At 64.2% G+C, this 27,546-nt stretch overlaps 1 protein-coding gene and 1 long non-coding RNA gene across 4 annotated transcripts in view; one reads left to right on the top strand and one right to left on the bottom strand.

Moving 5' to 3' along the window:
* Positions 1 to 15,568: 15,568 nt before the first annotated feature.
* On the top strand, positions 15,569 to 17,443 carry LOC110258092. Its single transcript, XR_002340981.1, has 2 exons — positions 15,569 to 15,864; positions 16,366 to 17,443. It is a non-coding gene; the product is annotated as an uncharacterized LOC110258092 (long non-coding RNA).
* Positions 17,444 to 17,726: 283 nt separating this feature from the next.
* NACC2 (NACC family member 2) overlaps positions 17,727 to 27,546 on the bottom strand; it is a 68,630-nt gene continuing 58,810 nt past the window's right edge. For all 3 annotated transcript variants that reach the window (XM_021081253.1, XM_021081251.1, XM_021081252.1), the window contains exons 3-6: positions 25,669 to 25,833; positions 23,476 to 23,581; positions 23,129 to 23,226; positions 17,727 to 21,774 (exon numbers count right to left, since the gene is read on the bottom strand). In XM_021081253.1, coding sequence (XP_020936912.1) covers positions 21,269 to 21,774; positions 23,129 to 23,226; positions 23,476 to 23,581; positions 25,669 to 25,833 — 875 coding nt within the window. In that variant the 3' untranslated portion in view covers positions 17,727 to 21,268. The remainder of the gene's footprint in view (positions 21,775 to 23,128; positions 23,227 to 23,475; positions 23,582 to 25,668; positions 25,834 to 27,546) is intronic.

Here is a 27,546-nt window from a genome sequence, read left to right as displayed (position 1 = left end):
CCGCCCCCCAGGGTTGCCCCTTCCCCGGCCTCGGTGCCTGCTGGACACAGGGCCTTTTCCACAGCACCTCCTCCGTGGAGCCTTCCCAGACGGCTCCTCCAGCAGCACCGGGCTGAGCTGAATCTGGGGTCCACTAGGACCCCCAGCAGCCCTGCCAGGAAAGAAGATGAGTGTGGAGGTGGTGGGATGGGCTTCTCTGAGACCACCAGACCCTGGCTGGCAGAATCAGGACCCGACCCAAGCCTCATCCAGGCTCTGAATGTGGGGTCCGTAGGGAGGACTCAGAGACCAGAGACTGGAGACCCCCGAGATAGAGGCAGCCAAGGGGGCTTTTCATGCTGGGGCAGCTGGACAGGAAGGGGTCCAGGCCTGGGGGGCTGGCTGTGGGTCAGAGGCACTATCACCATCTCAGCCCAGGTCCACGGGCCAGTCCCACCCTGGCCCCTGATGGGCCCCCGTGCCAGGTCCCCAGAGCCATCTGAACCCCCTCCAGCCTGGGAGATCCGTGGAGTCCCACATGGCCCCGCCCCCCTAGAGTCGCCCCCTGAGCTGGGACAGGCCGAGGTCTGCACCCCATCCAAGAACAGACGCCCCTGGGGACCCCAAAGGGTCCCTTCTCTTGTGCTGTCGTCGGAGCCTGGGGTGCAGCTAAACATCCTCGGGGACCAACAGTCTGTGGGGGCCGGACACGCGGGTGGGGGCGTGCAGCTGGGCCCAGGGTCCGCCACCGCCTCCAGCGTCCCGGAGCTCTCAGCCTCTCGGCTCTGGTGGGGCCACAGGAGGGCCTGGGAAAAGGGTTCTGGCTAGAAACTGCCTCCACCGGAGCCCCCAGCCTGCGCCCCCTCCCACAGGCTCGCCACAGTGGGAGGGCAGGCAGGCTACACCCAGGCCACCCCAGAGGGGGCCCTGCCTGGCTGTCCCTACCCCAGGACCAGGGTCCCCCACGGCAGCTGGCCCTCAGCCTGTCCGCTGCCTCGTCGCAGGGGGCCTCCGTGGTCTCTCGGGCCCCAAAGGCTTGAGGGTGCCTGGGCCGAGGCCGCTCTCAGAGCCGTTGAGACCCCAAAGGGCACCCCCTGGCCCAGCTGGTGCCCGTGAGTGACACCAGGGTAGGCTTCCTAATTAAATAGGGCACAAAACTGAGGCCGGCGGAGTGATTACCCAAACCGATTGGATTTTGAAGAACAAATAATCCGTTAGCGTCAATTCTGCCTGGTACACACGGCCACGAAACCGGGGCAGGCGGGGGGGCTGGCACGGAAGAGGGAACGCGGCTTCTTAGGGGTTGTGGCTCGTAAACACGACGGCGCCTCTCCGAGAGCTTGCACGTGTGCGTGCGTGTGTGTGCGTGTGCGTGTGTGTGTCTGCTCTGAGCCTGATTTATCAGTGAGAACCCTTTGCAGTCTTTCAGATTAATAAAAATATTTAATAAAGAATCAAGATGCTTTATCTGTAATGCAAAGAGAATCACATTGCCTATATTTTTATTACTGAGAAATTGGAAGCAGGAAGGACTAATGATAGAAGCCACCGTATAAATGACAAAAATACCCAGCCTGGTTATGTGTTCTGCTCTGCCTGCCTTTACCCTATAAACATAATCTATTCGCTCGCCTCTTTCGGCTGATTCTGGAGTCTGCTCGGCGTGGTGGAGCTGAATGCCGCCCTGCTCTCAACAGCCCAGGGAAGTGATTAAATAAGACATAAATTTGGCTGTCATTGCACTTAAAATCAAATCAAGGATCATTTGTTACCCCAAATGAACCCGTTCTCCTTCCCTGCCCATAAGTAGGCTGCTGTTTGCCGAACCATTTAGAAATGTATATACAGTCAGCTCCGCGCATAATGGCTTGTACTATAATATGATCTTTATGGGGCTGCCTCGTGGAGCCGCCGGGAGGACCCATAAACAGCGCACGGCTTTTTTAATTTAAAGTTATAGGTATGAGACTTTGCAGGCTCGTCTCAGATCCATCTGAGTCTCGTTGGCAGCAGCGCCCGGCGAGAAGAGGGGGCCGCTGCCCGCCCCCCGCCCCACCCCGGGAGGCGGGGCCAAGCGGTCCTGCGGGCATCCTCTTACCCCATCCCCCCCCAGGTGGGCAGGAGGGGCCCGGAAGCTGGACCTGGAGGGGGAGCTCACCTGAGAGGGGAGGTAAAGGGCCGGCCCACACCCGAGGGGCTTTCGCACCCAGTTGGGTCTCTGGCTCAGCCGCCCACCCACCCGCCCACCAGTGGTGGAGGGGCAGAGGGGCGGCAGGACACAGACCGAGGGACCGAGGAGCTGGCACGTGGGGGCCAGTCCACAGGGCTTCTTGGCACTGGGCAGGGGGTCCCCAGAGAAGGCAGGGCAGCAGGAGGAGAGTCCTACGAAACCAGCTTATTGGGGTCTAGTACTTAAAGGGGCCAAGTTCCAGGCCGTGCGCTCACCCTCAACGCTGGCATCCTCCAGCCCCAGGACGCGCCAGGTGGGAACCAAGCCAGGACAGCGGTATGGCGGCCTCTGAACTTGCCCCACGGCCCAGACCGCGAGCCCCGGGCTGCCCTCTTTGTCGCCTAGTGCCTCACCCTCCACTCAAAGGGGTCAGGGTCTGAGTTGCCACCGTGTGTGCGGCCGGGAAAGGCTCACCGCACCCTTCTCCCCGATGCCGATGCCGAGGGGAAAGCGGGCACAGAGCCTGCAGCGGGAAGGCTAGGGCAAGTCCGGCCCCGTTTTGGCCCCCAGGACCCCCTGAGCTGTGGTGGGAGCCGTGACCCCGCCCCAGCGGATGCCAGGCCCAGGTAAAGTGAGGAGGGGACCCACAGCTGGGGAGCCTGAGGCCCCGGGAGAGGAGAGAGTGCTGGCCTCAGGGTCAGACCAGACTGGAGCAGACGCCAGCCCTGCTCCCCCACCCACCCCACCCCACCTTGACCTCGAGCCCAGCACCTCCCCTGGAGGATGGGGCTGCTGGGAGGCAGCGCCCAAGTGCTGAGCAGAGTCCTGAGCAGGTCCCGGGCCTGGAGCCGGGCAGGGCCCTCAGGCGCGGCAGCCAGGGCGCCCAGAGCTCCGAGTCAGGGACCCCCGGCTCCAGGCAGCCCTGGCCTCGGACCCCAACCCAGACTGAGTCCTGCGTTCGATGGACCCGCCCCTGTGTCTGTTGAGCGGCCAGAAGCCCCATGGCCGCAGTGTCTGGGCAGCCCACACCCAGCCGACCCTCTCGAGTGGACACCAGGCCTTGGGGACCCGCAGCCCAGCCTGGGCGCCGGCGAGGGGCCCTGGGCCGGGCCGTCCCGCGAGGGGCCGTGGCCGACTGCCCAGTACAGGAGGGCTGACTTGCCCCTGGTTAATGGCTCACTGTGCTACAATGTTCAACATAAACTTAAAAATTAATTGCCTCACCTTCCGAAGCGTCTCTAACTGCTCCTGAAAGGAAATATGGCTAATAACCATAATCTGAAAGTCAATTCTTGTTAGGAGATTATGTTGGACCAAATTTCTTTTGTTAGCTCATTATTTCACATTTTCTCCTCCCTCGCAAAAATCTCTTTATGTGTGTTTTGGCCTAATTTTTTAAATGCCCCAAGGAGAATGGCTGAGCCCTGAGCGGGGTTGGGGGTGGGGGCTGTATCTGCAGGGGGGGCCGGTGAGTCGTGGCCCCTGGGATGAGCAGCCCACCCCCAGCCTTGGCACCCAGGCGGGGTCTGCCCATCTCCCCCGGACTGAGTGCCCTGTCCAGCTCCTCGGGCTGTCCTCTGCCGACACCTGCCAAACCTAATGGGCACACCCTCCCTGGGGCCCTGCAGCCATCTGTGCTGGACGCAGGGAGGCCTGGGCCTCACTGGACCCGAAGGGGCAGCTCCCCAGTGACCTGGCTCACAAACTAGGGGTCCCAGCAGACGGGTGTCCAGCCCCAATCAGGGAGGTGGCCCTGAACCCAGGTGCCCCGCTGGTGGTCTGCTAGAGGGCTCAGGGCTGGCTCCACCCCCCATGGGGCTGAAGCTCCCGTGCCCCTCACCCCAGGAGACGGGAGCGGATGGACCCTGTCACCCCTTTCTGATGGTGCAGAACCTGAGCCACAAGTGGGGCCCCTGACAGAAGAGACCGACCGGGACCAAGAGCCCCTCGCCCCTCCCCCCTGTAGCCCCTCCTCCAGCCCCGAGAGGCGCCCTTCAGTCTTTTTTTTGTCTTTTCAGGGCATATGGAGGTTCCCAGGCCAGGAGTCGAATTGAAGCTGTAGCTGCCGGCCTACACCACAGCCCCAGGAACTCAGGATTCAAGCTGCGTCTGCGACCTACACCACAGCTCACAGCCACGCCCGATCCTTAACCCACTGAGCGAGGCCAGGGATCGAACCTGCATCCCCATGGATCCTGGTCAAGTTCTTAACCTGCTGAGCCACGACAGGAACTCCCGCCCTTTAGTTCTAATGTGGCCGATTCCCACGTGTGTGTGTGGTTCGGGGGGGACGTCCACACTCCCTCGTGGAACCCTGGGGTCTCTGCAGCCCCCGCCCCAGGTCTGCCTGTCGGCCCCCAAAGGCCACCTTGGAGCCCAGGTCGAGGGAGCCCAGTTGGACAGGGGGCGTCGGCCCCTCCTCGGGGCTCCTGGCTGCAGGTGCGGTGCGTGAGCTGCTCCGAGCGCCTTCTTCAGCAGGTTGATTTTATTGCCCAGAGGACAACGAATCTTTCTGTGACAGTCATCACGATGAACAGACACTTAATTATGAGGCCACGAGACAAGCACGGTTATCAATTTTACATTACGCGGCTCAGTCCTGAAGGCTGAGCCCGAAAGCTGCCTGGGGGGCTCCTAGGGGCCTGGGGAGATGGGGTCTGCAGAGCTGGGTGTGGTCTGGGCAGCAGGGGAGCCAGCGGGGCCTGGGCTCTGGGACCCCAGAGGCTGCCCCGCCAGCAAGCTGGGGGGAGGGGTGGAGGGCGACAGAGCCAGCCCATCTCCCCGCCACCCCCAAACCCGGTGGGGGCCACACCCTTCCTGAAGGGATGGGGGAGGGGTCAGCCCCAGGCTTGGCCTGCCATGGTCCCTCCTCTGGCCAGGGTGGGTGCTGGTGTCTGCAGAGGGGAAGGGACACTGCAGGGAACGGAAAGAGCCTGTGACCCTGACCCGCCACCAGGGGCCAGCAGAGGGGACCGGAGGGCAGACCAGGTGGGCAGAAGGACAGGGGACTGGGGCAGCGCTGGGCTGTCCCCAAGGCTCAGTGACAGCTGCCCCCTCCTGGGGCTCCTCAGCTTTTCCCAAACTGACGCCTCCCTAGAGTTGGGTATTTCCTCCTAAGGAGTCTCGGGGGTGGGGGTCCTGATTTCTCTTGGGCCTGGGGGAGCACACGGAGGGGGGCTGGAGCCCTCTTGTGAGGCTGCAAGGCTCTGAGCGCAGCGGGGGACAGCCCTCCCCAGCCAGCCCCCCAGGGAGCCGTGCGAGGAGCCCCGTGCCAGGCCGGGCAGCTTGTGTGAGCCGACTGTGAGCCAAGCTGGCGGCTGGCAGCGCTTGGCAGGCGGCTCGGCGGAGCGGGAAGGGATGTTTGCAGACTGCCGGCGACAGTTTCCCAGCTGAAACCTCGCTGGTTAAACAGAAGGGAGCAGTGCCCACAGGCAGATCCCCAGCAGGCAGAGACCGAGGGCGGGTCCCCCCTGCCCACCTCAAGGATGTCCTGGACTCCAGAGCGGTTCAGGCATCGAGATAGGCACCTGCAAGGGGTCTGGGGCCTTGGATCCTCTGACGGGGTCCCCCCAGATGGGCCGCCTCGCCCGGGCAGGGAAGGAGCCTCTGGACACCCAGTCCCTGCTGTCCACCACTCTCCACCCAGGCCCCCTCCCATAGCGGCTGGGTGGGTGCTCACTGCTCACCTGTGTGCGTGTGTCCAGCCTGCAGTGACTCTGTCCCCAGACCACCTGGGACCTCGCGAAGCCATGTGGGCAGCCCGAAGAGTGGGGGTGTCCAGTATAGGGTGGGGGTGGAGTGGGGCCGAGAGTGGGAGAGAAACAGAAGGGGGACCCTGGGCTCACCCTGCCTCCCCCCCAGCCTCAGTTTCCCAATCTGCAGCCGGGTCAGCAGCAGCCCCTCCTGGCCAGGCTTCCCCAACATCCCCGTTCTCCAAGGACCGTCCACAGGTTCTCAGTCCCTTAAAGGACTGTGTCCTCCCAGCCTTCCCCACCCCCCGCCCCAGAGGCCCCCAGACCCAGAGGCAGTGGAATCCCCCAGCTCAGGGCCCCTGGGGAGTGTTACCTTGGCAGCAGCCCCTTCAGGGAGAGCCCGGAGGCTGTGGGGTCCCCAGTGGGGGTGTATGTGAGCCCCCGGGGGGTGGGAGAGCTGTGGGAAGGCACCCGTCCAAAATTTCAGTTCACAGAAACGGTGCTCTGTGACCCGGGGGGTAAGGTCACGCATGGCGGACGCCTGGGGCTGGCCTGCAGGCAGACTGGGGCAGCCAGGGCAGAGGCCCTGGGGCAGAGAAGGAGGGGATGCCAGCAGGCACAGCACAGGGAATGAGGGGCTGGAGCAGCACAGGCCGGGGGCCAGGGCAGGGGGGCCAGCCAGGGTGGAGGGGTTGCCAGATAAAATACAGAAAGCCCAGGGAGCTCCCACTGCGGCTCAGCGGGTTAAGGACCCAATGCATATCCATGAGGATGTGAGTTTGATCCCTGGCCTTGCTCAGTGGGTTAAGGATCCCATGTTGCCACAAGTTTTGGCTTAGGTTACAGATGCGTCTCAGATCTGGCATCGCCGTGGCTGTGGCATAGGCTGGCAGCTGCAGCTCCAATCTGACCTCTAGCCTGGGAACCTCCATATGCCGCGGGTGTGGCCCTAAAAAGGGAAAAAATACTCAGTTCAATTTGAATTTCAAATAAGCAATGTTTTTTTTTAGAAGAACGTCCCCAAACTGCATGGGGCATATTTACACTAAAAAAATATTTCTTGTGAGTGAAATTCCATTTTAATAAGGCTTTACGTATTTTCATTTGATAAATCTGGCCACTCCAGCCAGGGGCAGCAGACACTCAGGGCGCCCAGCTGTCTGCTGGGCAGACCCCCAGGCCACAGCTTGCCCCTTCCCCGGGGGTCCTGCTTGGTGGACACCAAGGCCAGCTGGGCTCGCCTGGCTCGCAGGGCCTGCAGCCCAGACCCCTCCTTGGAGGTAACAGTGCAAGCGCTGAGCCCATCAGCCCGTGTCACAGAGGAAACCAGGTGTCCGGCCGGCCCTGGGCAGATCCCCGGCAGGCCCCAGGGACGCCTGCAGGACTGTGGGCCACACGCAGACCCCACCCCGCCCGGACACCTGCAGAGGCCACTCCGCTCCCCCTGAAGCGGGTGATAAATGTTGGCCAGAGGATCGATTATTAAGAGCCTGCTGCCAGTTCCAGGAACTGCAGCAGGGGGTGAACCCGCGGGGGTTCCGAGAGCCGGTTTCCTCTTCCGTCTCAGGAGGGACACGATGACCAGATTTATTGAAGCCACGAGAGATCATCGCGCACTGAGCAGCTTCCAGCCCCTGGTTTGAGGGGATGCGGGGAGCTGGCGCTGAGGTGGGGGAGGCGGGGGCGGGGCCGCTCCCCTTTCCAGGGCTCCTCCCTCCCCCACTGGCTGGGAGCCCCCCCAGCTGCCCTTGCTCAGCCAAGCTTTTCTCTCCAGGCTCCAGGGTCCACCCAGCCGCGCCCCCACCCCACGCCCACCCAGCCCCGCAGGCTCCCCTCCCCGGCCCCTGCCTCCCAGCCACTGCTTGTCCCTCCGTCTCCTGCCGCCCTCCCCCAACCCCAGCCATAGGGGCCCCATCGAGTCCCTTCCCCGCTCTGCGTCTCGGTCTCCTCTCCTGCGAAACGAGCAAAGGAGGAAGAGCTCCTGGAGGGTCCCCGACATCCGCCCGGCCAGCGCGGGGGTGGCACCTGGCCCTCGTCCGGCTCAAGCGCGGGAGCCGTGGTCCGTTTCAGAGGAAGGCCGGGGGACACGGCCTGGGAAACGCAGGTCTGTGCGAGGCGGGGGGCGCGGGGCGCACCGCCGGCTCCCTCCGCACGAACGCGGTTAGCGCTCCTGCAGCTACTGCCCCCGGGAACTGGACGGCTCCTGCCGGACCTCAATACCCAGAGAATAATCAATGGGCCTTTAATTTCCATACAATAACTGTCTTATTAAATCTAAATTTAATGTGTTACTGCAGCACCATCTGCTCCACTCCCTAAGTACAAACGCTGGGAGCATGTGACTCAGCAGCATCACAGACCACGGTGGTGGCGGTGGCGGGATTGACAGCACTGCCACCGTCACTCCTGGGGGCTGGCCCGCGGCTCTCGCCGGGTGGCACAGCCCTACAGCCAGCCTCAGAGCCTGGCGGGAGAGAGGGCTGTCACGGGCCCTCCTTCGAGGTCTCAGGGGCCTCCCGCCTCGCGGGGGCTGAAGCACCTGCCGGCTCAGAGCACCTGGCTCTGCGCCCATCTTTGCTCAGGCTGTGCCCCTGCCCCCACCAGCTTCCGCACAGCTCTGGGGCACCTGCAGCAGGTGCCTTTCCTGGGCCCTGACGGCTGCCCAGGGACACCCCCCACCAACACTCTGCCCCTCCTCCCCCTCTCCCACGTGCCAGGGTTGCTGTGGCCACTGCACTCAGAGCCCTGGGGCAGGTCTTGGCTTCTCCCCCAAGCGTCCATATGGCTCGGACCTCTCCATAAACGACACCAGACGCTCACCTCCCGGGCGGCTGAGGGCTCGGGGATGGGGGCACCTTCCTCTCACAGTCTGGGGGTCTGAGGGTCACAGGTGGGGGGCATGGATGGGTAGGGGGGGTGTCCGCAGGCTCTTCAGGTCCCCCCACCCCCACTGCCTGGCTGCCTTGCCTCCACTTCCGAAGCCTTGCCCCCCAGGTTTCTAGAAATTGCCCTGGAAGTCCCCAGGGGAAGGGGTGGGGGGGTGCTGCGCCCCCCAACTGCCCTTGCTCAGCCAAGATGTTTTCACCATCAGCGTCCACCCGGGTAGTCTGGAAGGGGGTCGGGTAGCCCCTCCTGGGCCAAAGTGCCCTAGGCCAGCTCCAAGCTGCCACATGCTTCCTTCCTGGTTCCTCCTGTGACAACAGTGTCCCCTGCGTGGGCCAGTCACCTCCTGCTCCCGGCACACAGGCCCCAGGGCTGGTGGGACTCCCACCTGCAAGCTCCCACCACTACTCGTGAGACAGACACCCTGCCTGCTAGGTGGGCCCCTCTGCGCCAGGCCCCCTGACCTGAGGAGTGTTGGGGGTGGGCGATGCCTGGGCCGGCTTGACTCAGTTTCCCTTCTCAGCTCCATCACTCACTGGCCATGAGGGTTTTTATTAAATTGTGGTAAAATACACAAAATATGAAATTTACCATTTTCATCACAGTAAATCTGAACCTTCAAGTGACATCCAGTACACTCCTTAGGATGCTGTTTAGTCAACACCACTATCTAGTTTCAGAACTTTTCCCCCTAAAGAGACCCTATACCTGGAGTTCCTGTCGTGGCGCAGCGGAAACGAATCCGCCTAGGAACCACGAGGTTGCGGGTTCGATTCCTGGCCTCCCTCAGGGGGTTAAGGATCCGCCTTGCCGTGAGCTGTGGTGTAGGTCGCAGACACAGCTCAGATCTGGCGTTGCTGTGGCTGTGGTGTAGGCTGGCAGCTGTAGCTCCAATTGGCCCCCTAGCATGCGAACGTCCGTGTGCCGTGTGTGCAGCCCTAAAAAACAAAAAAACAAGAAACAAAAAAAGAGAGAGAAAGAGACCCTATAGCCATTAAACAACCACTCCTGAGCTCCTGCTGTGGTACAGGGGGTTAAAGGACCTGGTGCTGCCGCCGGTGGCTCGGGTTGCAGCTTTGGCTCGGATTTGATCCCTGGCCTGGGAACTTCCATATTGTGGGTGTGGCCAAAACCAAACAAAAACAGCCACTCCCATTCCTTCCTCCCCTGGCCCCTGGTGACCACAGCTCTACTTCTGCCAGTTCTGGACATTTCACATCAGTGGATCATATAATCCTGTGTCTGGTCTCCTTCACTTGGCGTCTGTTTTTGAGATTCATCCATGAGGTACCACGGATGAGCCGTTGATGCTTTTTGACGGTTGCATAATGTTCCACCATATGGGTGGACCACATCTTGTTTATCCTTCACCTGTCGAAGGACACATGGATTGCTTCTACTTTTGGCTGCTGCAGAGATGCTGCGGTGGACGTGGGTGTGCAGCTTTGTTTAGATATCTGTCCTCAAGCCTTTGGGGTGCAAGCTCAGGAGTGGGATTGCTGGGTTCAATACTCAGCCTGCGTTCAGCTTTTAAGGACCTGCCAGGCTGTTATCCGCCGTGGCCGAGATTTTCAGTCCCACCAGCCATGAGATCTGCGCCAGGCTCAGGCAGGCTCGGCTTCTGCCGTCCGTTCAGTGGACACCATCACGCCGCTGCTCTGCCGGGCATGAGGAAGAGCAAGGAGGGGGTGGCGTCTGCCCAGTGGAAGACCCTGCGCCCCAGGCCCTGACCTGGGAGCCTCACTCCCTGCGCACTTAGGGTGCACTAGTCTCTTGTTCGTGAACAGGCTGGTGACCCCCGAGGACAGTGTCCTCGGGTCAGCCAACGAAATCCCGAAAGTCAGAGCTCCCTTTTGGGGCCACCTGCCAGGCACCAGCCACTGTTCGGTGCTGAATAAATACTGGATGGAGAGGTGATTTCTAATTTCCATGACACCCCAGCACGACAGAAAGTGCTGCCTCTGTGTTACCAAACCTCACACAAGTGACTTTGAAAGCCCCCCCGGCCAGGGGATACAGCTGAGACCCTGTCTCAGGCCCCCAGATCCTGAGTGCTGGGCGGAGGCACCCGTGTGTGCAGGCTGTGCACTGCCTGAGGGAGTCCGGCTGAGGGGGGAGGGGGAATCTCCAGGCCCTGCTCCGGCCCCTGCATCAGGGTACCTTGTGATCAGCACACAAGTGCTGTGAGGTCTGGGGGAGGCTTGGGCAGGTCCTGGGGGTCCCGCGCCGGGCCCACCCGGGGAGCTCTGGGCCACCCCTGCTGCACATGGGTGACACGGGCATAGCGGGCCTCTAGAGCAGGGCGGAGGCCAGAGACCAGCCTGCCTCCCTGGCCAGGCGGGGGAGGTAGCCCAGATCCACCCTCTAGAGAGAACAGGAGCGGGCAGACCCTCCACTTTCGCGCCCTCAGCGGGCCCCCTCGGGGTGTGGGTGCAGGACGCTGGGGGCGTGACTGGGGCGGGGCCGGGCCGGGGGCTTCCCTCCACAGCCTCGGGCGGGGGGGGGGGGGACTCCGCTCCATGCATGAAAAGGCAGTGGAGGTTCAGAGTGACCAGGTCAAGGCTCGCGGGACACAAACGCAGCGTCCCTCTTTTCACGGGTCTTGTCTCCGGGGTCCCCTGTCGGTCGGGTAACTGGCTGTGGCTGCCAGACCCAGTGCTTGTTACAGAATCACCTGACGCAGTCCTCCAGGCCTCTGAGTGCGCATGCGAGGGGAACCGAGTTTCCATCCGCCGGAGCAGAGGGCCCGGCCTGCAGTGTACACGGAGCACAAGGCACCGCTGTGTACGTCCTGAACGTGGTCCCCTCGAGGGCCCCCAACCCTGCGAGCCGGCACCAGCATGATCCCATTTTAGGGAGGCGAAAACTGAGGCAGCCCAGCGCTCACCAAGGCCAAGCAGGCGGCCAGTGGCTGGGAGCCCTTCCCCCTCCCACCCGGGGGCGGGGCGGGGCGCCCCCGGGAGGCCCGCCCCGCCCCGGCCCTGGCCCCGCCCCGGCCCTGGCCCCGGCCCCGCCCCCAGCGTCCCCCCTCGCCCCCCGCAGGCATCTCTGCAGAAAGTTTCGCATGTTTTGCGAAGCTGGATCGCGGCCTCCTCCTCCTGGTAATTGACTGCTCTCTAATCAAATTGATTTCCATTCCAATGAGTCCTGCCGGCCGCCTCCATTCCAGGAACAGTATTTTGAGCACAGACGTATAATCAAACGGCAAAAAGCAGAGGGCACCGTGGGCCTCTCTGCCAATCGAATAAAAAGCTAAATGGCCCGAGCTTTTAGGCCTAATCACTTAGTGTTCCCGCTTGGGGTGGGGTCTGCAGCGAAGCGGTCGGATCACGCGCCCAGGCTTATCTCCGTTTCTGCGCCGGTCGGTCCGGTCGGAGTGATCTGATTTTCCTCGCAGCGGGACCGCTTTGCCGAGGCCAATCCCCACGGTGCTCAGCTCAGCAGCGGGTCGCTCCTTCCCCTCCAGAGCGAGCTCCGCCCCTCGGTCTTGGAGGCCCCTCTCTGCACCCCGAGCTGTCTGCTTCCCTGGCACTGCGGTGGACGGAGGCTGACGCCTAGGTGCCAGGTCCGTGCTGCAGCCCAGGACCCCTTAGCGGCCGCAGGAGTCCCCCGTGGGGTGGGGGTCCTGACGCCGAGCTACTGCCCCGGCCTGTGTGCGGACAGACCTGAGCCCCTGGCTCCACGCCCCTCTGCAGCCGGTCCTGAGCCCAGAGGGACCCTTATTCCTGAGCCCAGAGGGACCCTTATTCCTGCAGTGCCCTTGGGGTGCGGGTCCAGCCGTGCCTTGGTCCCCTGCCCTCATTCCTCCCGCCTCTGGATCCTGTTCCCTCCCGCTGTGCCCTTTCATTGCACTCCGCTTAGGTAGGGGAGCCAGTCCAAGGCCTGGAGCCCCTCCCTGGGGTTGGAGTCTGTTTTGGCCCAGGGCCACCCCCGCCCGGCTCCCCATCCCCTGCCTGTCCTTGAGGGACAGCTGCCCTGAGGCAGCCCCTTCACTAACTCACCCTCCTATCAGCCCCCCGCGGTAGAACACCTGGCATGGCCAGCAGGCCTTCTCAGGGCAGGGCAGGGGTCAAGGCCAAGGGCCTCCTGTGACTGCGCTGTGGCCACGCCCCTCTGCAGGCCTCAGGCTACAGGTGTAACGGACAGTGTAACTCTGGGTGACCGCTTCCTTCTCAGGGACAGGGTGCCTTGTGGAGTTGGGGACTTCCTGGAACTGGTGGGGGCCCTGGCGGGCTGAGTGGCAGGGCTCTGGGGCCCCGCCCCAGCAGATAGAGCCCTCTGGGTCCACAGCGTTGTAAGGGACTCAGCGCTGCCCTCAGCGGACGCTGCCACCACAGTTACTCCCTCCTGACCCTCGGCTGAGGCCTCAGCTCCCATCCCGGGAACTAAAGGCAGAATGGGGCATGAGACGGTGGCATCAGACAAGTGTTCTGCACGCAGTCTGGGGTGCCTCCCACTGTGGCAGGCTGGCTCCCACAGAGGAAGGGGGGACTGCTGGGTGAATAAAGATGCAGTTGAGGGGGGCATTAGGGGAGGGGGCGGGCACAGGGAGACCCCCGGGGGGACGGGGTAGGACTCCAGGAGCAGACTGGGCGGGGCCAGCGTGTGGCCCTGAAGTGAAAATGCCTGGGCACTGAGGAATGGGGCTCAGGGCCCTGGTGGCACCAGGCTCTACCCACCCTCCACACCCACCTGCCTGCCTGGGCTGCCTGGAGGGAGGCTTCTGCAAAGGGAGGGGCTTGGGGTGTCCCTCAGCCACTTGGTGCAGTGAGGAGCCCCTGCCCCCAGCAGGTTGGTGGCTCTGCCGGGCCGAGGGCTCGAATCCAGGTCTGGTACTCAAGGCCCACACTTGGTCGGCCTGGGCTGACACCCCTCGTCAACCCTGTGTGGGGCTGGGAGTCTCTGCTATTTCCACGGGGTTGTAGGGCTGTGGTCAGGCCGGCTTGCCTTTGGGGGGCCCATCAACGCCTCTGTCTCCACGTGCACCTGGGGGTGCGTGTGGAGGTTCCGAGTCCAGTTTGTCCAAGCAGTCACCTGGGTTGCTTCCACCCCCTGGCTCTTGGGAATGGTGCTGCTGTGAACACGAGCCACACCTGCCTCTTCTCTGGGTGACCAGGCAAAACCACCTGCCCAATTAGAGCCCCACAGAGCCCCTTGTCACCAGCTTGAAGGCTCCAGCAACCCTGGGGCAAAGCAGAGATCCAGAGCTGGGCAGGCAGGCATGAGCCCCTCTCAGAGCACTGGCCCCAAGCTGGACCGACTCTGTCTCCTCCTGTCCAGAGTTCTCCGTGAGCTCCCTGGTGGCTAGCAGGTTAAGGCTCCAGGACTGTCACTGTTGTGGCTTGGGTTGCTGCTGTGCTGCAGGTTTGATCTCTGGCCCAGGAACTTTGGCCATGAGTGCAGTCGAATAACAAAACCAAACAAAGCAAACCAGAAAGAGAGTCTTCGGTGGGGCATCCCTGGGGTGGGCGACTGGGGCTTGGGGGGTGGGGGCAAAGCCAGGGAAGAAGGAATGGGCCCATTTGCAGGGAGAGCCATGAGCCTAAAGCCCTTGGACCCCACTGGTCAGGAAGAGCTCTGCCCATCACGAGCTGTGCCCAGGTCCGCGGGCTGGAAGTACTGTGCCCGCCAGGTGCAGGCAGGAAGAGCTCTACCTGCCAGAACCACAGGCGGAGGGAGGGGGCACTGGATGGAGACGGCTCAGGAAGCAGATCCAGACCCCAGGCCTTTGGAGGTCAAGTCCCCCATCGCTGCCTGGTCGGGGGTGGGGAGGCTGCCCAGGGAATTCTGCCCAGGGGAACTGCTTTGAACACCACCGGGGAGAATCAGGCTGATTTCCCGGAAACCCGCACCCTCCCCAGGAGGCCATGCGCCATCCGTCTCCCCGCCGAGTGTCTGGAGCTGTTAGTCAATTACAGTCCCAGGAGGCTGGGACCGGCTTCCTTGCTGCTGCGTCTCTGCTCAGCGAGGCCTGCATCCCGAGGCCAGAGTGGGCGTTGGGACAAGACCCCAGGGCTGCTGTCACTTCTTGGGCCAGAACATGGCCCACTGCGGGTCCCCACCCTGGTCACAAACCTGCAGCTGAGCCCGGCTCCTAGAGGGGACGCTGGGCAGGACCTCGGATCTAGGGAAGCCTTCCCACCCCAGCCTCCCCAGAACAGCCTCCCTCAGCCTCCACTGTGGCTGGGCCCCTCCTGCAGGCCACCCCCAGAAGGACAGACCCAGGCGGGGGTCCCCGTCCTGCCCTGCTCTTGTGGCTGCGTTTCCACTGGGGCGACCCGGATGTTACCACCGCACCCCTATTGGCTCCTCGGCCCCTCCCAGCTCCAGACACCCTAGGGGGGGGTCCAAGAAACCAGGGGCCCAAGGGAGGTGATGGCCTCATGGTCTGAACCCCTGACTCTGTCACAGTGGGAGTCCTGCGAACACCACGTCACCAGATCCACCTTCTGCTCACCCCCCCCCCACCCTGTGCTCCCAGACCTGTGTAGGGCCCCGGGGTGGCCAAAAGGTCTGGGCGCTGGGTGCCCCAGGGCAGCGCAGAGGGCGGGCACCATCCCTCCTCCTCTGCCCGCTCAACCCCGGGCCCTCGGCTTCTCCTGCCCGCCCTGCTGGCCTTCCTTCACTGGTGCCTGTGCTGCCCCTGCCAGCCTCCTGATGGGAGGGTGCAACACAGAGCGTCACTGACACACCCAGGCCTCCTGACCAACGGCAGAGTTGGGACCCACCCCCAGCGGGGCTGTTCTGGCACCTGCACGGGGTGCTCGGCCGTCAGTGAGCCCATCCAGCAGCCTGTCTCCCCATAAGGGGAGCCGCAGTGCCCTTCCGGGGGGGCGAGGGACACACCACTCGGACACTGTCACAGTCGGGAGTGGACACGGCCCCGGACATCGCTGCGCCAGCCAGGCCCTGGCTCGGCCTCTTCGGCCTCGACCCCACCCCCACCCGGCTCTGACTCTTTGTTCGGAGGACAAAGGGCTCCGGCAGAGCCTCTGGGTCCTGCTGACTCTGCACCCCCTCCCAGAACAGGACAAAGGGGGGACGCGAAGCTTCTGATGCCTCAGCCAGTTTCTGTGGAGGCTGCAAGGGCAGGGAGGCCGGCTGAAGGACGGAGGCCTGGGGACAGAGCCACGCGGGCAGGTGCCCCGATCCCTCGTCCTAGGAACCCAGAGGCTGGCCCGGGGAGAGGGGCTGGGCCCAGAGGAACCAGCAGGTCTGGGTCAGAGCCGAGCCCCAGCCCATGGGCCACAGCTGTCCAGCCCACGGGCCCAGCTCCGGGCCTGCCTGAGTGGGGACATTTGGGGGCTTACGGTGGGGCTGTACAGGCCTTTCCAGGGGCGCAGCCTGTGGCCCAGAGATTGGGAGTCTCCGCCATCCCAGGAGGGTGACCAGAGGGCACCCACCCAGCAGCTTCGAGGCCCCGGCAGGAAGGGGAAGGGGCCTGCACAGGCCGCGCTGCTCTGAAACAGGACCGGGAGCTCTCGCCCCGCAGGGCTTGGCGGTGGGATGGACTCTGGCTCCCTGGCTGTTCCTGGCCTGCCCGGGGGGCGCTGTGTGCTTCGGCCCCTGCAGGAGGGGGAGGGTCCCAGCGGCTCCGAACCAGGGCAGCTGCCATCTGGAAACCACTTCCACCTGTTTTAGACCCCGTGTCTGCACCATGACTGCGGGGGGTCCCCTTCGGGAGGTGTCACATGAAGCCGTCCTGCAGACCCCTGCCCTCCGGGGAGGCAAGACGCACAAACGAGCGACTGAGTCCATCACGAGCTTGGGCAGAGCAGGGGCAACGGAGCCCAGGAAAGAGGTGAGGCCGGGTGCTTAGAAGCAGGTCAGGGGTGGCCCTCTGGACAAGACCGTCGCAGGACAGGAGGGAAGCGAGGAGCCTGCCACCCAGGTGTCAGTGTGGGGGCCCGACAACTGACCCACGTCCATGGGACACACTGATGCAAAGCCTGGTCTGTCGGGGGTCCTGGGGGCCCAGAAAAGCCCTCGTGGGAAGGCAGGCAGCCTGAATCTGAGATTCCCCACCCCCGGCTCTGCCCACCTGCAATTCCCTCTCCATCCACCTGGGGGCAGACCTGGCCCAAGAGGAGGTGGGGGGAGGGGAGGGGAGGGGAGGGGATGGAGGCAGCTGCACACCTGGCAGGTGGCAGGCAGGTGAGCCCCATAAGGTGGGTATACCCTTTGCAGACAATAAAAAGTAGGCCTCCCCCCCAGTTCACCTGGAGCTCAGGGCCCTCCCCAGACACCCCCCGCCCGGGACATGGTGCCTGCCGGCCCCGTCCCTTTGAGGATACTGCGGGGAAGGGGGCGGGAAGTGGGCCACAAGCCTGGGGATGGTCCCTTCCCTCACCCAGGGCTCCTGGGTCCTCGAAGCGCCACCCTGCCCCCCCAACAGCCCACAGTGGCCAAGCAGAGTGCAGGCAGCCTGGGTTTGAACTGACTTTATTATTCTGTAAATGTGAATTTTACAAAGCGCTTTACAGTGAAGGATCACATCCTTTTGTCTGTAACGGATTTCCACCTCCTGACGGGGCTCACAGCCCTCAGGGTCCTGGTCGCAGGCGGACGTTCTGTCGTCTGAGTTATGCTACGGCGTGGTGTCAGCGTGGCTACAAAGCGACAGTCTGGATGCTGCCGAGCAGCAGCGCAGAAAGGAGGCGGCACAGGAGGAACGGTCAGAGGTTTCCTCCTTCTTCAAAAAAAAAAAGAAAAAAAAAAAGAAAAAGAAAAAAAAGCTAGCCTCTTGTGTGGCTGAAATGGAACTCAGTGTCACTGAGAAACAAGCCTCCTTTATACGCAGCCCAGGACAACGTGTTTATTTATTTATTTTTAACAGTCGCGAGTTACAGTACTCCGCACCCTCCACGCACTCTTTGCAACCACATGTCCTTTTCAAAAGTCTCTTTTTCCCAAACATTCCATCCAAAGGATGAATGGTCTCTTTGCACCAGTAACATCCAAATGTTCAAGTCAAAAATATGTGTACATTTTATACTTAGTTCTTTTTTTTTTTTTTTTGTCTGCTAAAAATAGTATTGCAAGTTTTGGCTTCTTTTGACATAAAAATTACAATCATGTGCGAAACGCTAACAATGAAGCGATTGATCAGAATTCAAGCAGGTTGTCCAATCTGAATGTGTTATAGATTCTGCATAATTTTTCTTTTCATTTTTTTTTTCCAGCGAAACAAAACAAACACACACACAAACAAAAACCAGAAACCCTTGCCATGTCAGAAACATCTTGTACCGAGCCCCCGCGCTCTCCGGCCGCCAGCGGGTGACACGCTCGCCCGGGGCTGGCTGGCTGACAGAGTGACAAATTCCCGCAGCAGCAACGTTCGGAAACAGTAGTTAAAGCTCAAGACAGCTATGCACTCTCCATTCTGCGTTGAGGATTTACCGCTGCAGAGGCAAAAAAGCAGGTTTTCTCGGAGTTCTCGGTTGGTGAACGGGCCAGAGGCCTTTTTCTACTTGTAGCAAGCTATTTCCCTAAAAATAACCCGTTTGAGGGGCACCTAAGCAGTCAACGGCTGGGGTGGCAGGCACTGGGCCAGTGCTGGAACGTTCCGGCCATCGGGTGCCGCCAGGGCAGCGCTGGGCCGGGCGCAGAGCAGGCCCCTCCCAGGCTGAGCCTCTGCCCCCTCCCTCTAAACACAGAGGAGAAACACGCCGGCCCTGGCGGCCGGGCAGGCCGGCAGGCTGCCCACCCCAGGGCCTCTCCCCCGGCCTCTGGTCCGCCTTCAGGGGCAAGGTAGCACAGTCCGTCAAGTGCAAGGTCAAGCAGTCACAGAGAACTCTGGGCGAGACCAGACACAGTGCAAGACAGGATTCAAGTACAGAGGCGCGCCGGCCAGGCGGGCGGCCCCCCCGAGCTCACAGGATCTGTCACACCTCCGGTCCCTTCTCCTGGACCTTCTCCTGGACGGTCCCGCTGGGGGGGCAGGCGAGGGCGGGCGGCTGCTGAGCCCAGGCCCGCCGCCCGCCGCGGCCGCTGGGACCCGGCCCAGTCCTTCCCTCCTTGAAAGGCGCTGATAGGATTAGCTCTATGTGGACACTACGAGTATATGCGTATTGCTACTAGTCAAGCTTAGGGATAAAGGTGCAGACATTTCATAAATACTGAGTGGCTTGTCTCGGTCTACGGGTCAGGGTCCGTCAGGATCACACCCACAGGACAGGGTTAGTCGTCTTGTAAACAGAGGAGGGGAGGGTCCGGTTCTCCTAACTGGTTTTCCTTGGGGAAAATGGTCAAAAGATGCTAAGGCACTCTGGAGGGCCCCTCCGCGCCGGGCCCGCCGCCGCCGCCGCCGCCCCGCGGATCGCGCCGGGCACGGAGGGCGCGCCCCGGCAGGTACAATCATCAGCCGTGCCCGTCCGCCACCGCTCCCGACCCGCGTCCCCGCGGGTCACATTAGTGCAAAACGCTCGGCCTGGCCCGCCCAGGGCGCAGGGAGAGCTCAGAAGCCATTCACATTTGACTATGATTAAAGTTCCACCCACAGCTCTTGCCTTCCACACCCGGAACAACACAACAGACAGCGACAGAGACAACCAAAGGACAGAGGTCACGGGACATTGTGCTAGCCCGAGCGGCGGTCAGGCCTTTGCCGGGAGGCCGCCGGCCCGGAGGCGCCCCTCCCCGTCCCGGCCTCGGCGCGGGGGTGGGGGGGGCCCGTGCCCACTTTGGAGGGGGGAGAGAGGGAGGGCGAGCCCTCTGCCCACAGCGGGACGGGTGGGCGGCCGGCTCCCGAAGGTCCCCAGTGATGAATGAAGGTGCAGGTGCAAACGTGGGGGGGGATGGGGGGGCTCCAGAGGGAGGCGACGGGCCTGCCTCCCCACCCCCAGTGCCACCCCGCAGCGCCCTGAGGGCCCAGGCCCCTGCCAGCTCCAGCCCCCTCGGGGCCTCAGACGGAGGGGGCCCCCCTCTGGGCCAGGTGGTGGGCTCCAAGCTCCAGCAGGAAGGAGCTGCAGCCCCTGGGCTGGGACCACAGGGCTTGGCCCTCCCTGCCCTTGGGGAGGCACGGTGGGGGTGGGTAGAGGGGCTGAGATTAGCCCCCGCGTGCCCGCCCAGGGCCCCCCAACCCAGGTCGGGCAACCATCAGAGCTCTCTGGAGGGCCTGGCTGGAAGGAGCCCCCCCACTACTGCCCAAGGTCTCCTCCCAAGGGCTGCGGTCAGCAGGACGGGCCTGAAGCCCTGCTGCCTGGCGAGGGGGAGGGGGAGGCAGGCGGCCCCCGGCCCCCGGACAACTGGACCCGAGCACTTGGGACAGCCTGTGCCCCTCCCCCTCAGAACAGCAACTGAACTTCACAGTGAGCATTCCAGCCTCAAACCAACAGCTTCCACGGCCCGCCCCCTCTGCATTCCAGAAGCTCGGCACCTGCAAACCGCCCCAGCTCCGGCTTGTGCCCCTGGCCACCACTTGCAGCCTCGGAGCGAGACAGCCCAAGGCTCGGTGCACCCACAGGGGACCCTGCGCCAGCGCCAGCCTGCACCCCTTTCTCAGCCCTGGGAGGCGCGCGGGACCTGGCCCGGAGGCCTGGGGGCCATGGTGTCCGGAGGGGCCCACCCCCAAGCCAGAGCGGGTTGGGGCAGGGACACCCCATCCTCCCTAATTTTTTTTGCTCTTTTGGGTCTGAAAGTTTCCAAACCAGATATGGTTTCATACATGAAATAGATCTGAATTAAGACGAAAACGCATAAACAAACAAACACAAACCCAACGTGGCTGAGGGCTGCGTGGCTGCACCAGGGGCTGTAGCCCCTCCCCACGGGATGGCGGGCGGCCAGGTGGGAGCCAGCGGGGGCTCGGCGGCGGCGGCGGTGGCGGCCCAGGCGCTGGGTCCCAGGTGGACCGAGGGTCCGTGGGGTCGGCCAGGTCCCACAGGTGCCGGGAAGGAAAACAGATACAGCCAAGGGCACTCTCCACCCACGGCGGCCGGCCGGCGGGCCGGTCCCCGTGCCGTCACCTGCTCCCTGCACACGCTCGCTCACACACACTCACACGCTCCGCACACACTCACACCCCACAGACACGGCGGACCCGGCAGGCCTGACCCCCGAGTCTCCGGAAGAAGGGAAAACAAGGGGAGTTTGGCCCCCGGGGGCCCAGCCCTGGCCCGTGGCCCCGAGGGGTGGGGTCCCCCCAGGTGAGGAACGAGGGTCCCGAGACGCATGCCCCTCACCCCAGGCCCCTGGCTTCCCCCGGGTGGAGGGGCGGGGGCGGGAGGCCGGCAGGGCAGGGCACCAGGTCGGCGGCCTCCTGCCCACCCCCCCCCCAAGGGGGAGGAAAGCTGGGGCTTTGGAGACGAACCTCTCGAATATCAAAAAGGAGCCGCGGGACCTCTTCTCGCAACTAGGTCGCCAGTGGCCTAATCGTTTACAGTATAACGAATGCATTTGTTTCCTTCATAAATTTTAAATACAAGCAGAATAAAAATCACATTTTTTTCAGGCAACAGTAGCAGTTCAGTAGGTAAGTGGCTTGATCACATTTGTCTGTATTAGTAACGCATGCAAGCAGCTTCAGGACCCGCTTCGGCTCCTACAAGGTCCCTGGGAACGGGCCCTCCTGTCTTCTCGCCGCAGCCGGGGTCGCGGGCCGGCTGGTGCTGGCGCTGCCCTGCTCGAAGGGCTGCGGGGGGCTCTGGCCGTCGGCGGGCAGCGGCTCGGGCGCGGCCACCTCCTGGATGACCGAGCCGGCCCCGTTCGCCTCCTCGCCGGCTTCGAAGGCGGGGTTGGCGGAGGTGCCCAGGTCGACATTCACGGCGTCAGTTCTCAGCGCCACGATGGTGGCGGCGTCGCCCCGCCGCTCGGCGTAGATGCGCTGCTCGAACACCTGCGCGGTGGCGGCCGGGAACTCGGGGTCCAGGGACGCGCTGGCGGCCGAGGAGCCCATGACCGTGCGGTACATCTCCACGCCCTCGGGCAGCATGGACTTGATCTTGGGCAGCCAGCGCTTGCGGACCCGGCGGGCGTTGGTGCACATGTCCGCGGCGATCACATTCATCTCGCTCTCCTTGAAGCTGGGGGCGAAGTTCTGACAGTACACTGCAAGGACAGGGCGCCCGGCCCGTGAGCGGCCGCCCGCTCGGGGACTCCCTCGAGGCCGACCCTCCGCCTCCCACGGGGCCGCGGGTCTGAGGTGCCCGGACCAGCCGGCGGGCAGAGCGCTCTGTGCCGGAGCGGCCACTGCGGGGCCCCGGGGGCAGGCGGGGGCCCTCCGCCTCGCGCCCCTCCGGCCACCCAGGCCTCTCCTGGGTCGACGGGAGGCCAGGGCTCACCCTCCTTGCTGCCGGGGTCTGGAGGCCTGCCCTGCTCCATTGGGACACTGTCTGGCTGGAACATTCAGGGGAGGGGCCGTCAGAGCAGACGAGATGCTAGGCTGTGGACCTAAGCCTGAGCACAGAGGCCGGGGGCTCCGGCCTTCCTGACCCCGGCTGGCTGCGTGGCCTCGGGCAGGCCCCCATCTCCAGGCCTCACTTCCCCACCCAGCTTGCACACGGGGGGCCTGGTTAGACGAGCCTGAGGGCATCCCCACCCTGGCGAGCGGGAATCAGGGCAGGGCCCGGGGACCCACCCAGCTGTGAGGCTCGGGCCTCTGGGGCCTGATCAAAGGGCTGGAGGAGGAGGGAGCCGGCCAACACCTGCCGCAGCCCCGCCCCCGGGCGGCCTTCCCAGTTACAAGCACCCTCGTCTCCCTTCTCCGCCAGGAGCCACGAGACCCAGCACTCCCAACAGCATGGAACCTGCAGGCGGCTCCCGCGGCCCCCCCACCAGGAGCCCCATCCCAGGGCGGCCACGGCCGCACCTCTCCCAGCACCTTTGCCAGGGCCCTGCCGGCACCCCGTGCTCTGGGAGGCACTTAGCGGCTGCAAAGGCTGCTCTCTGCTCTGAAACAGAATTAGCTTCACGAGAGCGATTTTTGAAGCAAGAAAACTAAGACGGAGTTTTGTGCGCCGACAGCCACGGGAGGGTGTGCTCGTGGCCCGTCTGGCCCGAGCCGGGCACCGGCGGCTCCCTCCCCGTTGGGGGCGGGTGCGGGATGGGGGCGGCGGTCTGCCACGGAGACGGACTGGGCTCCACCCCCACGCGCCCAGGAGCGGGAGGCAGAAGCGGGCCGAGCAGATGGCAAGGGCTCAAAATAACCCCAACATGTAAATAAGGGGTTTTGTTCAAAAAGGAAAATTAGATCTATTTCACATATTAAAATAGTTTCGCAGCTGAATTCATCACGCTTGGAAAGCTACCAAGAGCGCTAACACCTCGAGACCGGGCTCCCTCGGGCTGCTCTTTTCTCCCGGGGACAAGCCGCCTTTCCCAGGCTGCCATCCGCACGGGCCCTGGGGCTCCTGGGCTCCGGCGCCGCGCCCCCGCCCCCCGCTGACCCCAGCCCCCCTCTTACGTTTCACAGCGTTCAGGACGCGGCTGTCCAGCGGTTTGCGGCTCGGGTCACTGGTGGACGAGCGGATGCCGGTGCCGCAGCTGTTGGCCAGCGTGTTCCTGGCGGGGGGACGGGAAGGGCGGTGACACGCGGGAACGGGGGCCCCGCCCACACGCCCTGGACTGCGGTGTATTTCCCAGGGGCCGGCGTGGGGTCAGTGGTTCTGGGCGGTCCCCGAGCCCCCCCAGCCTCAGGTCCGGCCTTGGGCCGACGCCCCGCATGACGTTGGGAAGGTGTGCGCCCTGATGACACGGCCCCGTCCAGCGGGGATTCCAGGGGGCTCGCCGCCCGCGCCAAAGGGCGCCTACCTGTCGAAGAAGGTGGCGAGGAGCCGCCGCAGCAGAACCTTGTGCTTGACCCCCGCGCAGAGGTGGCAGTTCATCAGCTGGCCGCGCGTGATGTAGACGCCAGAGCCTGTGGCCGCCAGACGGGGGAGTGAGGCCCTCGGCCCGGCCCCGGGGCCACAACCTCCCCAGGGCTGCGGGCCCGACGCGGGGACCCGGGGCGAAGGGCAGCCTGGAGGCCTCCGCGCCTCCTGAGAGCAGACCCCCCCTCCAGGCCTGCGACCCCAAGGGCCTCCACACCATGCGGAGACCCTGCCACCAGGGCGAGGCAGTCTGTCCCCAGACTGCCCTCCCAGCCGCACGGGAGTCCTGGAACTGCCGGGGTCTGGGTTTGGGAAACTCGCGTCTCGCTCTCACTTCCTTCCCAAGGAGCACTGAGCTGCAGGCCGGACGGGGAGCTGCAACGGCGGATTCACGGCGGCCAGCCCTGGCCGCTCCGGGGCAGGCAGGGAAGAGCCAGCCCAGGGCAGAGGCAAGGCCTGGGGCCCCACTGGGGCTTGTGCCAAAGAGGGCGGGGCCGACAGCAGGCTCGGACCCCCTGGAGCCCTGGGGAGGCCGCTGCTGACAACGGACGTTGCCCGTGGAAAAAGGAGCTTATGCAACATTCAGCTGGCCCGGCCAGAGCAACCGCTGTGGAGAACCCCTGGGCACAGGAAGCGCCCTGGACGTACAGGCATCAGGCCCTGCAGGGGCTCTGCTCGTTTGGGCCTCTCCCTGTGATCTGACTTTTCACAGACACGCAGAAATCTTCTTATTGGGAGACAAGGACAAGGCGGGGGTCCTTTCCTGGAGGGGGGCAGCTGGAAGGACCCGTGAAGGCTTCGCCTCCAGCTTCTGGGCCGACCCTGGCTGAGTGCCTTGGCCCCACCCACCAGGGGCCAGGTGTCTGGAGAAGCAGTGGCCACCGGTTAGGAAGCACGTGGCCGACGCTGGATGGAGACCCCTGGGGGTGTCTAATGGGCGTGGCCTGATGGTCCCTGGCCGTGACAGGCCGGCCACCCCTGAGGGCCTCAAACCCAACAGCAGAGCGGGTCACCCTGAGCTGCACGGGACAGCCCCCTGGCTGTGGGGAGATCTGGAAAAGGGGGCTTCGCAGGCGGCCTGGGGCCCAGCGGGGTCTGGTTAGGGAAGGTGGCCAGCTCAAATGCCCCCAACCCCAAACACTGACCAACAGGCCACCCCGGGGGCCATGCCCGCTCCCAGGATCTGTCACAGCCCAACCCTGACACTCGCTGAACAGAGGAGCCGGGACCCCCTCGGAACAGCGAGGGCTGGCAGGGTCGGGGGCTCTGGGCATGGCCTGGGCCACCTCCACCCCACCCAGGCCTGCCCAGCCCAGCCAGCACCGCCTGGCTGCTCTGCTGCCAAAGGCGAGGCTGCCCGCTGGGGCGTGGGTCCAGCAGCGGGGCGGCTCAGGTGGAAAGATCCCGCGATGCTCCTGGGAGCAGCAGGTGGGGAACTGGACAGGAGGGCGGTCTTGGTGGCTCGCAGGAAAGGTGGCGGGGGGCCCGTGTCCCCGGCTGGCCTGAGCTCCAGACCCTGTGGTGAACTCAGGGAAGATTCTGGAGGGTGAGGAGGGGCTGGGTGTCCACCGGCCAGGGTGCTGAGCCCATGAACTCCTATCTGCCCGCTGAACAGCCTTAAAAATCTACGAGAAGCCACGAGGCCGAGTGGATGTCTACACTGAGAAGGCATTTCCGACAGGCACCGGCCCGGACGGGCTGCGGACCCCACAGCGCCGTTTGCTTTTACAGGAGAAATGAGTCCACTTCTGACAGGGAGCTGCTGCTCGGAACCTCTGGCCACTACCTCTCGATCGGGGCGACTGGACACTTGGGGAGCCGGGGCGGGGCTTGGGGGGCTAGTAAACCGTATGGGACTCGGTTGTGCCCACGACCTAAATTAAAACCCAGTCGTGACTGGAGGCCTCGCCAATCAGAAGCGCGACCAGCCCGGGGGATTCAATTAAAATGCTAAATTAATTCAATTGAATAACTCCTCTTAATGACACATTCTTCTAAGAGGAAATTAGAGGGAATTTAAGATGCTCTCTCTTTTTTTTGACTGATTGGTGATGAGCACATTGTTCACAGCTTGGAAGAAAAAATAAACGGAAGGGCACCCGCGTGAAGGGTCGGGGCGGGGGCGCGGTCTCACCTGCCACCAGCTCCAGCTTCTCGCCGGGGTCGCCCTCGGAGTAGAGCTTCGGGTGGCAGCGGTACCCGATCTGGCTGATGAGGCTGGCGGGCAGGGCCACAAGGTCACGGCGGATGAGGACGCAGGACCGGCTCTCCAGCGGCACCGGCTCTGGCTTCTCCGGCACTGCGGGGACAGGACCTGTCGGTCAGGGGGCGTCCCGGCCGAGCCCCACGCGGGGGCACAGGAGAATGCCCCTCCTGCCCACCCAGGCCAGGCCTGCTCCGCGCCCGCCCTGCAAGGCCCCCCTCCTGCCCGCTTGCCTGCCCACAGGCAGTGCCCATCCAGGAGGATGAAGGTGAACCAGAGCGCAGAGAAGGCGGCAAGGGACACGGCCCGCCGGGCAAGCAGGAGGGAGGGCTGGGGCTGGGCCCGGGGCGGGATGCGGGTGGAGGAGAGCCTGGCCGGAGGCGGCCACCGTGGCCAGGGAGTGAAGGCTGGGAGGGGACTGATCACCCCACCCCGCCCCCGTCTGCTCCCTCGAAGCAGCCCCCTTTTCCGGTGGGAGGGGAGCTCCCCTGAGGCTGCGCCCCGTCCTCCTGGCCCCGTAAATATCCACCAGCAGAACCACCAGGCGGCGACCCAGGGCAGCACGGAGTCTCCGCGGACGGCTGCAGGGCCCGGGGCCGGCGGGGACTGTCCCTGCCCAACCACTGCTGGCGGGACATCAGGGACCCCCGAGCTTGCAGGAACCTGCGCTGTGATGGGCCGGCGGGGTTGGCGGGCGTGGGAGGCCCCTTCTGATGTCCCCATGTCACGCCGTGAGTGAAAGCACCACATCAGGGCACTGCGATGACCCCCGGCCTGGAGCCTCGAGTCTCAGGCACTTGCTGGGCACCTACACACCAGGCGCTGAGGGCCTGCCCCGTCCCTCAGAAGGTACCCAGCCCAGGGGGTCCACAGGCAGCCGGGTGGGGTGAGGGCAGGAGCCACGTGGGGGTCCCCAGTGGACAGCACCCAGCCTCCCTGGGCTCCACATCCCGACACCCTTTAAGCAGGCCCCCAGTTCTAGCCCTGGGCCTCCCCCATTTCCCTGCTGCCCCCCTCAGTCCCTCAAAGTCCCCTCCTTGCTTTCCCGCTTCAGCAGTCGCTGCCGCAGTGTCACCTGCCCGCCCTCGTGCAGGGTCACAGAGAGGCCCTTGCAGAGCGGGGCTCCACCCGCGCCCCCACCCCCCACGGCCTCCCCCTTCGGGCTTGCACGCGGTCATCAATCTAGCTCTCTTCACCGTGTGGCCCGCGCTCAAGGCCACCCTGCCCACAGAGATGGCAGGGGCACCAGCTGCCTCATCCGTGTCCCCAGCAGACGGATGATTCCAGGTCATCCTGGGAGGGCCACCTGCTCCCGGCAGCTGATGGCATCGAGAAATCACACCTGGGGGAGCAGCAGGGCCGGCAGGTAGGGGCCCCAGGGCCCGTCCCCGTCACCCACCCAGTCAGGCAGGGCCTGCAGCTTGGAAAGGCCCCGGGCTGCTCGGACGCCTGCGGGAGGTTGCTTTCCGTTGCCGAGAAGGGCGGCTCTCGTTAGCCGCCCTGTGACCCCGGGTGGAGGGTTTTAGGGCTCGCACGCCCCGCGCTGGAGGCTGCTCTGCCCAGGCTCAGGCAGCCACTCCCTGGCGGGTCTGTCGGGATGTCCCGAGGCCGCTCCAAGCTGGTCAGAGGCAGGTGCACCAGGCCCCCAGGGCTGCCAGTGTCCTACCCTTGTGCACGGTGACACACCCTCAGGCGTCATGGGAATGCTCAGCAGAAGCCCCTGAGCCCAGGAGACGGGGAGGCCAGGTGGTGCCGTGAGAAGAGCCTGGAGGCCATGCTGAGACTGCCGGGGCGGAGCCTCAGGAGCGG

This window comes from Sus scrofa, unplaced genomic scaffold (assembly GCF_000003025.6).
Source record: "Sus scrofa isolate TJ Tabasco breed Duroc unplaced genomic scaffold, Sscrofa11.1 Contig1206, whole genome shotgun sequence".
NCBI classification, from domain to species: domain Eukaryota; kingdom Metazoa; phylum Chordata; class Mammalia; order Artiodactyla; family Suidae; genus Sus; species Sus scrofa.
This window is presented reverse-complemented; position numbering and strand designations above follow the sequence as displayed.